This window comes from Rattus rattus, chromosome 1, assembly GCF_011064425.1.
Source record: "Rattus rattus isolate New Zealand chromosome 1, Rrattus_CSIRO_v1, whole genome shotgun sequence".
Lineage (NCBI taxonomy): Eukaryota > Metazoa > Chordata > Mammalia > Rodentia > Muridae > Rattus > Rattus rattus.
Window position 1 is genome coordinate 41,489,454 of NC_046154.1, and position 16,350 is coordinate 41,505,803.

General features: G+C 50.9%; 1 protein-coding gene across 1 annotated transcript; it reads right to left on the minus strand.

Annotated features, from left to right (window-relative positions):
• Positions 1 to 126: 126 nt before the first annotated feature.
• On the minus strand, positions 127 to 12,048 carry Pdzk1ip1 (PDZK1 interacting protein 1). The gene is given in 6 exon segments (XM_032889372.1): positions 127 to 518; positions 1,056 to 1,151; positions 2,785 to 2,893; positions 4,580 to 4,690; positions 4,693 to 4,903; positions 11,914 to 12,048. Coding segments are annotated over 6 exon segments (735 nt in total). The 3' UTR covers positions 127 to 445.
• Positions 12,049 to 16,350: the final 4,302 nt, after the last annotated feature.

Here is a 16,350-nt window from a genome sequence, read left to right on the forward strand (position 1 = left end):
CTCCCTTATGGGTCCAGAGCTTCTGGGTTCACCATGGCAATGGATCCTAAAGTAGTTATTATAATTGAAAAGACATGGGTGCATGAGGCCCTGCTTAAAGCCTGGAAGCTGGGTCAGAGTCTCCACCCCAGAAGTATAAAAAGTCTTTATTTCACAGAAATAAGAGCCACTTCCATAGTTGCAGGAGGAGCAGGGGGGGGGAGCTGAGCCAGGCATCTCTTTGCAAGGCTCCTCAGAACTGGCTGGAAGACCCCAGGGAACCCCAGGGCCACAGCATATGCTGTGCTCAGCTTGGTCTGAGTCCTAGCCTGAGATGGCTGTGATTCAAGAGAGGTGAGAGGTCAGCTTGTTTCAGTAGATTCCGGTAGAGCAGTGCCTGGGTGAGATGGTAGGCATCAACTCTACATTCCCTGTAGCCTGGGGACTAGGGCGGTAGAGGAGTTGGTCACATGGGTGTGCTGCGGACCCTGCCCTCTTCCTCCAGAACATTCTCGAAGGCATTCTTGTGCTCGCTGGACCTGAAAAAGGAGGTAAGGCTTACTGGGTCATCGGCTTCCCATTTGCATTCTCCCCCTCCCTCCCGCACCACCGCAAGCACCACCCCAACCCCACCCTCCCCCCCCCCCATGTCCCCACCTCCCACCCCCACCCTGCCTTCACCATCCTGCATCAGCCTTCCCTCCAGAATTAGCATCTGAGCCGGGCGGGGAGAGGAGAGGCCTCCCCTAAATATATCTGGACCTCTGTGCCTGGACTGGATGTTCCTTAGAAACAACCTCACCCAAATCCCCTGTCCCTCCTTACTCAGTTTCCCACTGAGCCTCCATTGAGCCTTCCCATCGAGAACTCTTTTCACAGATCCCTTTCACTGACTCCCTCTTTCAGCATCAATCCCCCTCTCCCCCATGACACCCACTACCTCCCCGATGGAGCCTTCTGTCTTCCCATGGAGCATCATAGTCCTCACAGAGTCCTCTTCCCTTCGCTAGTCCTTTTCTTCATCAGCCCTTCCCCTTGGATCCCCACCTTTCCCATCTCCCCCAGTAGCCTCTCACCTAAAACCAGATGCCATTGAAGAGTATCTGCCATCCATTCCCACCAGAACCCCATCGGCCTTGTTTCCAGTGATCACCATCGTGCTCCCAGGCTCCCTGGAGAAGAAGCTTATCAGCAGGGCTCACCAATGACTGTCTACTCCATCCCATCCAGGAACACTGTTCTGGGACCTGGTTCTCAAGGTGCAGGCAGAGAGCACCACCCCCAGCTCAGAAAGCACCTCTGCCTCTGGGCCCCGTAGACACCAGCTTTAGCCTCCTCCTCAGGCCTCACAACCCTCCTACCTGACCCAAAAGGAAAATGGGGAACACAGGCATTTGTAGATGCTTGTCCTAAGTCCCAGGTCTCTTTCCACTCATGCCACACACACACCCTCAGCCCCATCACAGACCCAGCAGGACTCAGAGTACATCCCAAGTTACACATGGCTGGTGGTCACCAAAGGCAGAAACAGAGCTAACAGAAATGCCTTCCCATCCCCAAAACTGCTTTTGTGTGGGTCCCTTATACCTGCTCAGCTGTCCTTAGACATCCCACAAGCATGTCACACTAGAGACATGTCCCACCCAAGTCATTTCAGCTTGTTCTTGGTGTCCGCTGCCTTAGGGAGTCTTCTAGAGTTGTCCCTGTCCTTCCTCAGGGCTCCCTTCTGCCTCCCTCCATCGACTCCCGGCTCCCTCCCAAGCAGCTCTGAGACCTGTCCCTTTTCCAAACTGCCTCTGTCCCCTCATCAAGCCTCATAATCAGCCTCCTCATGTGTCTCTAAGCTTGCTGACTTCACGTACCACACGCTCACACGCTCACATGGAGCATGAAGGACTTAACGCTGTTAAAAGCATCTCATCCACTGAATTCAGCTGCATTGAAGTAAGGCCTCCAGCCTAGGTCATTGGTACTGCCTGACGCAGGTCCTACTGACCTCACCAGCCTCACACTGGAACTGCCTGTCCTTCTCTACCCCAGAGCTTCTTGTACATACTCTGAATGCTGTACAGGGATGCTAGACCCCTGGATGCCAGGCTACCTTAATGACATCTGGGAAAAGATCCCCTAAGGCCGATGTAGCTTTACCCAGTGGGGCTCTTGATCTTGGTGCATTCATGACTGGCTGCTGACCTTGGTGTCAGGTCCCAAACTTGGAACTCAGGTGTAGTTTCCTGCACCACCCTATTTTCTGACTGACTTCCTGTATGTCAGGTTTTGGGGTGACTGTATAATCAATGAAGTCATACAAGTTAACCCCTCCCAGCCCCCAAACTACCTCAGTCAGTGTCCTGTACTCTTTCCTTCATCAGCACTTGACTTGGACTACGCTGTGTCTGTGAGCTTATGAAGCCCTCTGCACCATATGTAGCTGACCCTCCAAAAGGATGGGGCCTTCTGTTGCAAAAGGAAGGCCAGGCCCCCATCCCAACTCCATGGATAGAAATAAAAAACAAAAATTGAGACACCTAGGAGAGAAGACTTTTCTCCCACATTCCTGCTGGAGGCAGGGTGCAGAAGGAGATGAGAGAGCTGTGAGGCCAATACAGTAAAGACCTGGGAACCAGAAAGGCTCCAAGCTGACTGTCACCAGTTCTTCCTGGGACCCTGAGCCCTGGTTTCCCTTCCTCACAGCAACAAGACTTTGATGAGAACTCCTGAGGTCACCCCTACTAGAGTAAAAGTGAAGGTTTGAGGGCCACCTTGACCACTAGGGGCTGCCCAGCCCAGGGCCCTCACACGTACGGCTCTTCCTGGCACCAGAAGTGGTTGACAGCGAAGGCGATTGCAACAAGGACCAAGAACACAGCGACAGCAATGAGGCCTTGCATCCAGGGCTGAAGGTTCCCTAGACCTGGAAGAGGAAGAGGATCTGTAGGCACAGAGCATTCTGGACACTCTGTAGAGCCCAGGGAGACATCTGAGTGACCAGAATAGACATAAGGCCTGTCCATTCTTCTGAGTATGAGGGAAGGATGGGGCCTCAGAGCCTACTGAAGTTTGAGGAAAAACCTGAGCAGCCAAAAAGGGAACGAACGTGCCTCAGAGTTTTCCTGAGTTCAGGCTCCCAGAGCCGCCGCCTTGCTCACACCCCCAACAGTCACATGCAGGGCCCCCTAGGAAGTACAAGAAAACAGGGACCAAAGGGCAGCTCCAATGGCTGGCCTAGGCCTCCCTGTCAGTCAGCTGGGAGTGGCTGTTCCTCCCTCCCTGCTGGCCCAGAGCTGCTAGGCCAAGGCTGGCATCTGGAAGATCCAGTTCTAGAACATAAAGCTTCTCTGGGAGGATTAAGAGGGGTGAGATCTGGCCAGAGCTGCCCAGCACTGGCTGCTCAGCTGGGGTGTGGAGAGGTAAGAGAGTTAAGATGTTGGGTTCTAGATTGGAGCCCCTTTATCCTCCCCAACAGGGTGGGAAGGCACAAAGGTCAGCAACCAGCTTAAGGTCTAGCCGTGTACCCCTTCTACTTTTTCATCCTTGATGTCAACTCCAACCCGTAAAACTTCCCAGGAGTTCTCCTCGGGCCACTGACAGCACCAAGAAAACCCTTTTCCCCCATTAGACCTAAGATCTCTCTCTCCAAAGGCAAGATACCCTGAGCTGAAAGGTATCGTGTTCTCTCAGGAGGAAAGAGAGAACAACAGGAGAGTTGGGGGGAATCCTGCCTTCAAACAAGACTGTATGACGGGAGCCACCCTATATTATGAGAGGCTGGGCCTCAAAAGACCCACCCCAAAGTCCTTCTTGGAGTTCACCTCATCTGCCGCAGGAATGGCTTGATTATCCTTAGCGCTGTCTCTACGGGTGACGTGATGGGTGTTAGTGAAAGAAAGGATCACGGAACTCTGGGCCGTAGCCATGGCAGCCCCATGTTAGCAACCCCTAGTAGAAGATGCACATGATTGCTCTGCAAGGGTCAATGTTATGAATATGTCCCTTCCCAGCTCTGAGAGGATGAGAAGATTTACTGAGAATGGATTAGAAAAACAAAGGCAAAAAAAACCTAAGACTCGGAGTGGGTCAGGAATTTCCCCCATGGTCACACAGCAAGACAGAGCTTGGTGAAGACTACACCCATGGTGGGACTACTCTGGAGAAAGTGAGAAAGAGGACTTAGATCATCCGGTGGTCCAGTAGCTCATGCCTTAAATCTTACCCCACCCCCCAACCTGACCCCCAAGCAAGCATTTGAGGGTACACCGCGACCATTCCCAGCCTCTGTCTCTAGCCCTTGCCCTCAGGACCCAGAGGTTTGGATCTCAACTGCTGTTCCTCCTCTAAGCCCCAGAGCCAACATGCTCCCTGCTCTCCCACCTCTCACTGAAGGAAAACAAATCAACCACAGAACCTAAGAGGATTGTGGCCCAGTGTGCTGTTCCCCCTCCAAAACACGGTATCGCAGGCCACCATCCCATCCTACCTCGGCCACTGTTTTCCAACCAGCCCTCTCCTCCCTGCAGCCCATGCCCCTGCCCTCTCCTCCCTGCAGCCCATGCCCCTGCCCTCCCTTCCCTGCAGCCCAGGTACCCTTGTCCTGTGCTACCTTGTTGACAGCTGGCAGGTGCCACTTCGGCGAGCAGACCCAGCGCGAGCAGATTGAGGGCCAACATGGCTGCAGGCAGCTGTAGAGCCTTGGTCCGCCGCTGGTGTTTTGACTCCTGGAGCCGCTGGAGGTCTGGAGTGTTTGTATGAGATCAGCTGGAGAACAGTCTGGCTCTACAGGAGAGGCTCCGGTTAGGTGAGGCAGACGTGGAGGGGGGCGGGGAAGGACTGGCAGACTGGTGACGAGAAACTGCCCTTCCTCCCATGGAAATGAGCTGCCAGGCCTGGCTGATGCCCAGTCTGACAAACTGGCATTTAAGGGACCCTCTTAGAAACCAGTTAAGGAGTTGGGCCCTAGACCTGGGGAAATAAGGGGGAAGTCCCAGCCTCCTCCAACACTCACGATGCCTCAGAGGTCTTCTTCTGAGCTCGCCTTTCCTGGCAGTGGGGCTGGGCTCCCAGGGAAAGGTGTGACACATTTTCAGCCCTGCCTGGAATGGGCCCAGTGGGTGGGGCTTCTTGGAAGACTGACAGTAGGATTGAGACTAGCGCTGGCTGGCTCAGAGAGCCAGAGGAAAACATCTGTGGGCAAAAGACTCAGGGAAGGATCAACTGTCCGCTTTCCCTATATTCTGCCCTCTTCTCACCTGCTTCTGACCCACCAAGCCAGACCCTGGGACCCCACCTCACCTGAGACACAGACTCACTTCACAGTCCCCAGTCTTGACCAGTCTAGTGGTTCCCTATACCTTCCTCATAGCCCAGTTCAACACCCCCCTCGGTCCCCACAGTCCCTGATAACCTGACAGGCCTCAGACAAGATTTGACTTGGTCAGAAGTCTCAACATCTGCCTTCAGATCCACCTCCCTTACGTCTCCTACCTCTGATGACCTTTTCACTTTCTCAAATGGAGATGTGGCCTTGGTTTCCTGCACCCTGCTTTAAACTGACAAGGAAGGCATACTGGGTATTTGCTAATTCCACCTCGTTCCTTTCATTCCAACCAGAGGTTCCCTGGAGCATCCAAAGCAGGCGGGAGCCCCGAGCCTGCTTCCTCTGTGTACATGTGTGCATGCTTACTTCATGCGTGTGTGTCTTGGCATTCTTCCTTTGTTCTGTTCATCCCCTGAGTCTTTCAAATGCCCAGGCCCAGTCTACAGACAGGAGTAGCCAGGAGAAGCTCATCTGTCCCCCACAAATTGACACCACAGGGCCAGACCTTGCAGAAGCACACATCCCACTCAGCAAGACACACAGCATCTGCCTGACCTTCCAGACACTAAGAATGAGCCAAGTCCCTCCTGAAGTCTAGGGCTTAAGGCCATGGTGGGCCTCCTTGCCCCAACTACCCCAGAATATAGGAGTTGAGATGTGAGGGCAGACTAGACCCCTTTCCTAAGAAAAGGAGGGGAAAGGATTTTTTGGCAGTCCCTGTTGCTTGCATGAATTCCTCAAAGGACATTGCACTCAGCCGTTTCCAGTGCATACTCAGGTAAGAGATCTCAAGCTGTCTTGGCTCCAGGCAAGTACCCAGATGCCTTTAGAAAGCCCCAGGGCACAGTCATCATGCCCATCTGTCCCTGAGTACAGAACATGGAGCCTGTGATCCAGGTCCAGCAAGACTAAGTTCATGTTCCAAAGAAGCCCATATCAACCTGGCTTGACCAGGTTTAGGAAATAAGGTGGCTAAGAATGGGTGGCTGTGACATTAAACACCAGCCAAGGTACTGCGGGTGGTGCTGGGACTACACTTGTGAGGGTTTCCACTGCATAGTTTGTCAAGAGTCCCACTTGCCACCAGGTCCTAGTTCCCGTCCAAAGGAAAAACAAAAACAAGGCAGGCGAGAGGCTGCTTTCTCTGTGTGCATGTCTGCATACCTACATTCATACATGTGCGGTGAGCCTGTGACCATTCCCCAGGGGACTGCAGGGAAACTCTTCATGCCTAACTCTACATGGCTAACCTGTTCTTACCGTGGGCTGAGGATCTTCAGGAGCACTGGGGAGCAGGCTTGGTGGGTGTTAATGAACAGCCAGGAAAACACTGGCTGGAATGAAAGGAATGGAGCAGAATTAGCAAATATCCACCATGCCTTCCTTGTCGAGTTCAGGAAAACATTTTCTCCATTTGAGAAAAAGAAAAGGTCCCCAGAGGTGGGAGAGGGAGACTTGGGAGACACACAGCCACTGACTGGGCTGCATTAGAGAAGGCTTTGATCAGTGCTTGGGAGGTAGAAAAATCAGGGTGTGGTTTCAGGACAAGTGACTAGCTTCTGCCTACTAGGAAACTCTCTCGGGTTAAGTTTCTGACTTAGGCAACGGGGTGGGTGGCAATGCCTTAAGGTAGGACACGCAGGTTCCTCAGGATGCAGTGTGTGTGTGTGTGTGTGTGTTTGTGTGTGTGTGTGTGTGTGTGTCTGTATGTGTGTATCTGTGTGTGTGTGTGTGTATCTGTGTGTATCTCTGTGTGTGTCTGTATCTGTGTCTGTGTGTCTGTGTGTGTTTCAAATACAGGCCCAACATACAGGTATTTTAAAAAAGGAGGCAGAATGAGGCAGGAAAGTGAACCTTGGGATACTCCAGTAGCCAAATGTGGAGTCTAAGAGAGAAGTGTACAGAGAGGGGCTCCTCTGGTGGTACCACTCACTAGTTCATTCCCTCAGGGAATTCCCCAGCCTCTGCCACCACAGTCTTTTTCCCCAAGCATCCCCAACTTCCCTACATCCCCAAAGGAAAGCAGAGACTTCCAGAACTATACTCTGAGCACAGTAAGGGAGGAGGATGAGCAGGAAGGACACAAGGTGACCAGGGGGAGAAAACAGCTCTCAGGTCAAAGTCCCAGGCTTTAAAGCAAAAACAAGTTGTTCCGGAAAGCAGGGAGGAGGAGGGATGGGTGGACACTTGGCTTTAAGACTGGGCCCCTGATCCCTGGAAGTTTTAACACAGGAGAGGCTTGTCTCCCTAACCTAATAAACAAAGGGGTCCGCTGTTGTCTGGCTGGATCCCAAAGTTTGGATGGGTCTCACCAGACCTCGAGGCTGTACCCTGGTTCACCAGACCTCGAGGCTGTACCCTGGTTCCTCATCTCAGGCAGCTGTTCTATCCACAGTCGGTCTCCCCAGCTCCCATCTAGAGTCATCTGTCCCCTAGTCGAACCTTCCTCCAGACTAGAACTGGTGTACTTATCCTCACTCAAGATTCCTCCCCCGTCCCCGTCCCCGTCCCCGCCCCCCAACCCCCATCCATTCATCCATCCCTCCCCACAATATCTTGCCTGCTATTCTACCTACTGCCAGGAGGTGGCACTGTGTGGCTCCAATCCCAGGCTGGGATGCAGGCCCCACTCTGAAGACTCAAGAGCTTCCTTCTCTCCAGCAGCTCAACTCCCGCCTTGTTTCACAGGTGGGTTACAGGGAGGGAAAAATAAACACTGACATATAACCAGTCAGTGGTGATGCAAGCATGATGTATGTTGTACCCAGAGCTCCGATGTAACGAAGATGACTGAATCATTAAGGAAGGCTTCCTGCTAGCAATGCTGAGGGGAAGTTAGCCAAGACAGGTTGTCAGCTGCACAGAAAGTTATGATGGGGGAGGCCATGCAGCCAGAGAGCTCAGGCTGTGAAAAGCCTGGGTGACATATTCAAGAAGGGTGTTTAATTTCTTTCATGTTGTTGTTTCCTCCCTGTGGTACTAAGACTCAAATCTATGGGGCCTATTACACACACTAAGCAAGCACCCTAACCACTGAGCTGCATACATCCCCGACCCTCCAGGTGGGTGTTCAGACTAAGGTAAAAGCCCTCCTCACGTGCATATTCTTGTAACATCCTCCCTGTTAAACTTTGCTGCAAGCCTACAATTTCCTGGAGGCTGTCCTTGGGCTACTGCTGGTCCCTAAAATAATGTTTAAACTCCTCCCCCAGGTGCCTGAGGGGCAGAACAATCAGCCCTCCTCTTCAGCCCAAGGTCCCCAATTTCAGGGCATGATCCCTACTCCATTATAGCCCTCTGCCTGGGGTGTTCTCTTCAAATCTCTCCTACAAAAGGGATCTTCCCAGTTCTGCTTTAAAGGCCCCTTTCTCCAAGAAGATTTCTTTGACTTCCCTTCACCCCCCCCACCCCAAGCCTTCTCTACTCTATACACAACTATTCTCACAAATTGTCATGTAAATTTAATACTGATCACCTCCAAGGACAGACACGCACACACGCGCGCGCGCACATACACACACATGCGCGCGCCTAGCCTGGCAAAGAGTAGAGTGGACAGATAAAGTGATTAGCTCTGGGTGGCCCCTTTGTTGTTCCCTCACCTGGGGCAGGCACTGACTCATCCCTAGTGAGAGTCCTCGGAGCCGTCCCACCCTAGGAAAGTGTGTTCCAGAAAGGGAGCAGAACTATCCCAGTAGGAATTCCAGGGAAGGCAAAAGATCAGGTCACTCTTAAGGGTACTTGCAGAGGGATGTTTGGGGGGATGTGGAGGCCCCTCTCCACTCATAAAATTTCATTCACTCATAGTGCATCTGTTTCTTACTAACCTGTAAGTGAAATTTGCAAGTTCCTTCCATTATGAGTAAAAATTGTAAAGCATGGACCTCTAATGCTTTCCTTTCACCCCAAAACTGCTTATTAACTACTTAATAATTGCATGCATATTATCCATGCAATCATAAAGTAACCATAGTGGTCATGAGGCTTCCACAGATCCATCCAGGTACAGTATGAAGACACACTTAAATTACCTGATCACAAACATACCTTTAGTAGTTTAATAACCATGTGTTTATACAATTGGCTTGCTGTCCAGGGCTGTGTACATTTCACTGTATGTTTCTAAAAACATTTCGATGACAAAGAGTCCACAGGGGGCCAGCAAGATGTCTCCTTGGGTGGTGTACTTGCTTTGCAAGCCCTGATGACGACCTCCATCCCTGGAACCCACATGTCCTAGTTAGGGTTTTACTGTTATGAACAGACACCATGACCAAGGCAACTCTTATAAGGACACCATTTAATTGGGGCTGGCTTACAGGTTCAGAGGTTCAGTCCATTATCATCAAGGTGGGAGCAGGGCAGCATCCAGGCAGGCATGGTGCAGGAGGAGCTGAGAGTTCGACACCTTCATCTGAAGGCTGCTAGCAGAATACTGGCCTCCAGGAAGCTAGGATGAGGGTCTTGAAGCCCACACCCACAGTGACACACAGGGTCACATCTTCTAATAGTGCCACTCCCTGGGCCCAGCATATACAAACCATCACACCGCATAAAGATAGGAGGAGAGAACCGACTCCACGAAGTTGACCTTTGACCTCCATGTGTGCACAGTGATATGCTCACACACATACCACACAATAATAATAACAATTTGTAAAAGAAACGAAGCTGTAGGCGTCACACAAGGAGTCCATGGTACAATAGGATTAAGGAGTCCTGACTCTCTAGGAGCCTGGGGCAGGTCTGCTCAAAGCTGTGCCATGTGATCTCAAGGTCAGACTTGGAGAAAGACTGGTGCCTCCCTGGACAGAGGCCTTCTGGTACTTAAATGGTGCTATGATCAGGGCAGACAAGCATTTGGCCTCACATGTGGACTCAGAGTGAGGAACTGAAAGAGGCAAAGGTACTAGCCTGGAGCCCACAGAGCCAGGGAATGCACTGCCTGTTGCTCCCGAATCCTAGGAGACCCCAGTGGGCCAGGGAGATTTATGGTAAGGGCCCCCTAGAAGAGAAGATCAATCAAGTCCTCCTGCTGCCTCCTCACCCAGCCAAGAAGGTATGGAGGGGGCAAGGCTGGGACCTCCTGCCAAGTCTCTTCCGCACAGTGGCTTCTGCACAGCTCTGCTGCCCATCAGGGCTCCAGGCCAGCAATGAACCAAGCCGGGCCTGGCCACAGGCTCACCCTGAAGGAGGCACCTCCTGCTCCTCGTTTCCCAGCTGGGGAAAGTATGACCCTGCATGTTTCTAAGTGAAGGCCACACAGTCAATTAGGAGAGCGAGAACTAATTCCAGGCAGGGCTCTGTACGGCCCAGGCCTCTGCCCCTCTCCCCAGCACCAACTTGTTGCTCTCTCTGCCCGATTCCAGTGAAATCGTTTACTTATTCACCACACACTTGCTGCCCACTAGGGGACTGAGTGGACAAGAGGGAATGGGACAGAGCTGATGACCCACAGCAGTGAAGCCACATCCCGCCAGCGGGGCAAAGCAACATACGCAACAGTCCAGCACTTGGGAGACCGAGACAGGAGGATCACTGCAAGTTCAGGCCACAAGGTGAATTCTATGTTGTTCTGAGCTACAGAGTGAGACCTCATGTCCCCAAAGAGGAGGCAGCAGCTGGAAAGATTGCTCCGTGGTTAGAAGTGTGTACTATTGGAAAGCCATGAGTTTAGTTCCTAGCGCCCACGTTAGGTGGCTCACAAACGCCTGTCACTCTGGCTCCAGGAGATCTGACATCCGTTTTAACCTCTGCAGGCACCTCCACCCACATGCACACATCCATACAGACATTCACACATACGATATTGAAATTAAAATTAATCTTACCTCGCTAGATGTCTTAAAGCAGGTATGTGGGTTGTGTGCACCATCTAGTCTGGAAGATTAAGAAGAGATAGCAGCAAGTGTTACGAGCCTTCCGTGGTGCCATTCAATTAATGAGTAAAGCAATTCTGCTCTTTGGGGGTGGAAACAAGCAGAGAAACTCTAATGCCGCTGAGGTTTGACTCTGAAGCATCTCCCCACAAGCTCGCGTGATACCAGCTGGTGAGCTTTGGAGAGCTGGTTTGATCCTGAGGGTGCAGCTAATCAATGAATTGGTTGATTCCTCAGCAAGCACACAGTCACATTTTAGGGGAAGGCAGAAAGAGGTGTGACCTGTTTGGATGAAGTAGGTCTCTGGGAGCATGCCTATGAGAAGCATGCATCTTTGTCTCCGGCCCCTCCCTCTGGATCTTATATTCCTGCCCCGCCCCCACCCTCCCTGCAGTTGACAAACCTTGGGGATCACCTTCGGCTTCTCTGAAATACTCCACATCAAGCCACCAGTCAATCTTCTTGGCTCTTTCTAACCCAACCGTAACCCAGACCGACCCTTCCCTCTCTGTGCATGCTCTAAGTCCCTGTTGCAAGCTTATGGCTTCCTACTGCCTGGTCCCTTGGTTCTGCTGGTGTTCCATTCAGCCTGGTCTCAGCATGGCAGACAGAAATTTTAATTAGACCCTATTAGTAATGTCGTCAAAACACAAAGGCCCTGGTCTCCAGAATGGTATGGCTGCTCTTCACAATGGTTCTCTAACCTGTCTCCTGTTTCCCCTTCCTCTACGCTAGCCACACCTGCCGCTTCTGTCCACTGCTGGCCCACTCAGACCTCAGGACCTTTGCACCCCCTGGGCTCTCCCTGTGATACTCTTCCCCAGATGTCTCTATAGCTTTCTTCTCATCTCCCTTGTGTCTTGACCCTAAGGTCATCGAATAGCCAAAGCTCTCTAATATAGATAGAAACTCTGCAAATTCAGTCCTGTAAACCCCACCCATTTCCTTTTCTAGTCTTCTTTTGCTTGTTGGCATTATTCTCTTGGAATTAACTTACCTACTATTCTCCATTTTTCTATCAGGAAAATGCCTTGTTCACTATTCTACCCCTGGCCCTGGCATGTGGGAGATAATATGAATCACTGAGTAATATGAACCACTTTTTAAAAGCTGCAGCTTAAGGGTGGCATCGGAGCGGCGAACCTACCTGGAGCCCCTCCAGTCATAGCCAAATTAAGGAAGGAGCCACAGGTACTGAGCACAGTCTTCAGACCCTTCCCTCTAGAGATGGAACTAGGGAAAAACCCAACCTACCAATCCATACAGGAGATATATATAGATGTAGATATAGATAGATATGTAGATATATGTATATATGGGCCTCCTGGGCAGTCTTTTTAAATGAATGCCCTAAATATATAAAATAAAAACAGAATTATAATAAAAACCAATTAAACAGAAATACAACTCTTAAGCTATATTGAAATGTTATGTTATGGCAACTGGACCTAGTAGCATACACCCATGATCCCAGCACTTAGAAAGCCAATGCAGGAGAGTTACAAATTTGAGCCTAGCCTAGGCTACATAGAAAGATTCTCTCTGTATCTCAAAATAATAATAATAATAATAATAATAATAATACATTAATAATAATGGTGATGACTATATAATGATAATTGCATAGTTTCAAGATGGGAAGGATCATAACATCTCAGGGTGATCTATTGGTGACAAAAGTCTCATGATAGGCTAGGTGGTGGTACATACCTTTAATCCCAGCACTCAGGAGGCAGAGGTAGGCAGATCTCTGTGTGGTGCAGGCCAGCCTGGTCTACATAGTGAGTTCCAGGACAGCCAAGGTTACACAATGAAACCCATTCTCAAAAAAAATGTGTATATATATATATATATATATATGTGTGTGTGTGTGTGTGTGTGTGTGTGTGTGTGTGTGTGTGTGTGTGTGTGTGTGTGTGTGTAATTTTCCCATTCGTGTCTGTGTTCTGTTTGAACGCTCTCCTCCCAGGTCTTGGCAGTCTATGGACCCAGGTTTGGGAGTCTATGGACCCAGGTTTTAGAGAGCTGTTTTGAAGATGATCCAACCATTCACCCCTTTGCCTCAGTCACACATCCTTAAAGCACTGATCTATTATTGATCACCCTCCCTGGAGACTGATGAGAGTTTTCAGATGTTTAGTAAGCACCTAAAAGGACCCTACTCTGTGCAGGGTGGGGTCACTGAAGATCAGTAATACACGGTCTCAGCCCTGAGCTGCAGAGATTCACTGTCAGGAGAGAGGGGAGGCAGGACATAGACAGGAGCTAATGCCAGTCACCCAGGACATGGCTTAAAAGATGCTGGGAATTCAGGAAGAAGCATGGGGACAAATCATCAGATACCAGGACTGTGGCTGGGGGAAGGAGTCTTCAAAGGCTGTCTTTGGTATTGCGAAGACACAGCCTGGGGAAGGAAAGAAAAGCCAAGGGACTGCGTGGAACAGTGTTCTCTGTGTTACTCATGAGGTGTTTCTATAGGTACACTGACTGCAAAGCGCAGGGACTGCCGGGGACCGGCTTGTTTCTCCCCCCTCCCCCATCTCTGTCCATGCTCCAGAGCTCTGAGGGCCATCAATATGAGTGATGGCAGGCTAATCATGTGTACTTGGGTCTGTGGAGGACCCCTTGTCTCTCTCTGAGGACTCTTCAGCAAAGACAAGAGCAGGACAAAGGCTCCCCTCCCCCTGGCCTGGGACTGCCCTCATTAGCATCATGGGAGCCTGCCAGCAAGCTCAAAGCTTCCTGCAGCTCAGCGCAATGCAGCCAGGCAACTGGACAGACCAGCGCCTTTGGCACAGCCCCAACCCGGCAGATGTGGACCCTGAAGGGCCTGCAAGCAGCCCGAACACCACCCACCCATCTACCCACTCACCCACCCACCCAAATAAGCAAGGCAGGCAGCCACAGCCTGGTCCTGCCGGCCTGTCTGCTTGCGCAGGGCCTGTTTGCATTGTCACTGCGGCAGCCGAAGCCAAAAGACAGGAGAAGCATACAGTCCCTGAAAGGAGACACATGCCTCCAGGAGCTAAACACCGGAGACTGTAACTGTTAACTCTGTCTAGACTGACAGGGCCCAAGCGCAGCAGCACAGATCAGGCAGGCACGGCAGCGGAGTTTAGGTGCCCAGCTGAGACCGCAGCTTCAGGGCATTGGTAGACAATAGGACTGGCTGCTATGCAAGTCTCACAGTTCTCAGCGTGGTAAGGCAGGTAGCATATCAGAGCTGTGAGGTCTCAGACAGTCCTCAGAGAGATTGGTTGGGGGCTTGGGGATGGGAGTGTCTGTAGCTATCTGGATCCCACCTATTCAGGGGTAACAGACTGGGGGGTGAGAGTGATGGAGAAGCCTGATAGCCCATTGAATACGTGGCGCCCAGGGGATTGCTAGAGAGAGGGGCGGAGCACTGAGAAACAAACCTCCCTTAGCCTGTGTGGGAACAGCCCGAGGGCAGAAGGCCCAGCCCCTTGAGATCCCCCCAGAGCCTGGGACCCAGGAGCACCGAAGGTCCCAGGCTGCAGCTGGTGAGCCATGAGCTGGGAAGGGCTGAGGACCCTGAGCTGCCCGGGCTCAGCTGGCCAGGTTGTCACAGACATTGGGTGGGAAAAGGTTTTCTAGCCTGATCCCATAGCTCTGGTAGCTCTCAGAAGGGCAAGGGTCTTAGAAGACTGTCACAGGGTGGCAAGGGGGTGGGCAGGGGTAGGGTGATGATATTGTCAGGCTCCCATCTGCATAATGGAAACATAATAAAGAATGAAGACACACGGACTCTCCCAAACCAGGGAACTCAGGAAATAACCTGTACACACAGCTCCAATTATACTGGCCACCCTCTGCTTCCCCGCAGGGGACTCTCTGTGGCAATCATAGCACCATGGTTGATTTGTGGTGGGACGAGAGACTGGCCCCCAGTAGCTTCTCTCTGAACCATTTGGCCTCTCTGACCTCTGTAAACTGGAAGGACATTCCCTGCCCTGGGTTCTTGGGAGGATATGCACCCCTAAGAACTTGTCCTCTTTCTGAGCTCCCCAACCTTGGGACCTGGGGCCCCATGTCCACTCTGCCAAAACCCATCCTTCTCAGTCAGCCCACACAGACCCATTAACACCTTGGTGTCTCTGTCCCATGGGGGACAGGCTTGTCTACAGAATGGCCTTTGAATAAAGGTGTGGGAAAAGTACACTGGAATAAATAAAGAGCTGCTTGGTCCTACCCAGCCACAAACCACAACTACCAGCATCACTGGATAAGTCTAAGGGTATAATAGTGACACTCAGACCTTGGCAGGAGCCAACAGTTCCCTCATTGCAATTAAGGCCTGCTTAACAAGAAGTACATGTCAGGAACTGGAAACACAGTCAACTACTCAGGGCTAGTGAAATCACAAATCTTCGAGGAGAGCCTACTACAGCCACTTTATTGAACCAGAATAATCACATTCTAGGTATTTGTCCTTATACCCACAGGTAAGTATAGTCCTCACCCCTCATCTAGGAAACTCTGCTTTGCAATGGATGGAGACCACCACAGAAAACCACAACCGATTGAAATGTAGAGTAGAGCCCAGCTGCAACAGATGCATCCACAACATAATTCCTGCACCCAAGGTTCAGGGATCACTGCAGAAGAGGGGCAGAAAGATTGTAAGAGCCAAGAATGGACACATCCACAGCATAATTCCTGCACCCAAGGAATGCTGAGAGCAAGAAGCAAGTCTTCCCCAGGAACTAGCACACCAACTGATTGCCATTACCAGCTTGTCAGCCCTGAAGATAGGCATACAAGTAACATTATATAGACTGAGCGGTTGTATCTGTGTATTTAGACGTGTGTGTGTGTGTGTGTGTGTGTGTGTATTTGATAATATACGTGTAATAAAGAAAAAAGAGGCCGTGAATTTGAAAAAGAATAAAGGGGGAATAAAAGAAGTTGAGGGAGAAAAGAAAGGGAAGGATGATGTCACTGTATTATACTCTCATAAGACTTAAAACATAGTAGTAGTAGTAATAATAATAATAATAATAATAATAATAATAATAAATATAGCTGCTTGGAGGTTGGTTCCAGTTTTAAGTTCCAGAGTCCACAGCCTTCTCACAATCACACCCAAGGTCTCAACAATAACAGAAAGCTCATGTCGGCCTGAGTCCAGCCGTCCATCCCCTGTGCTATGGATGCCGG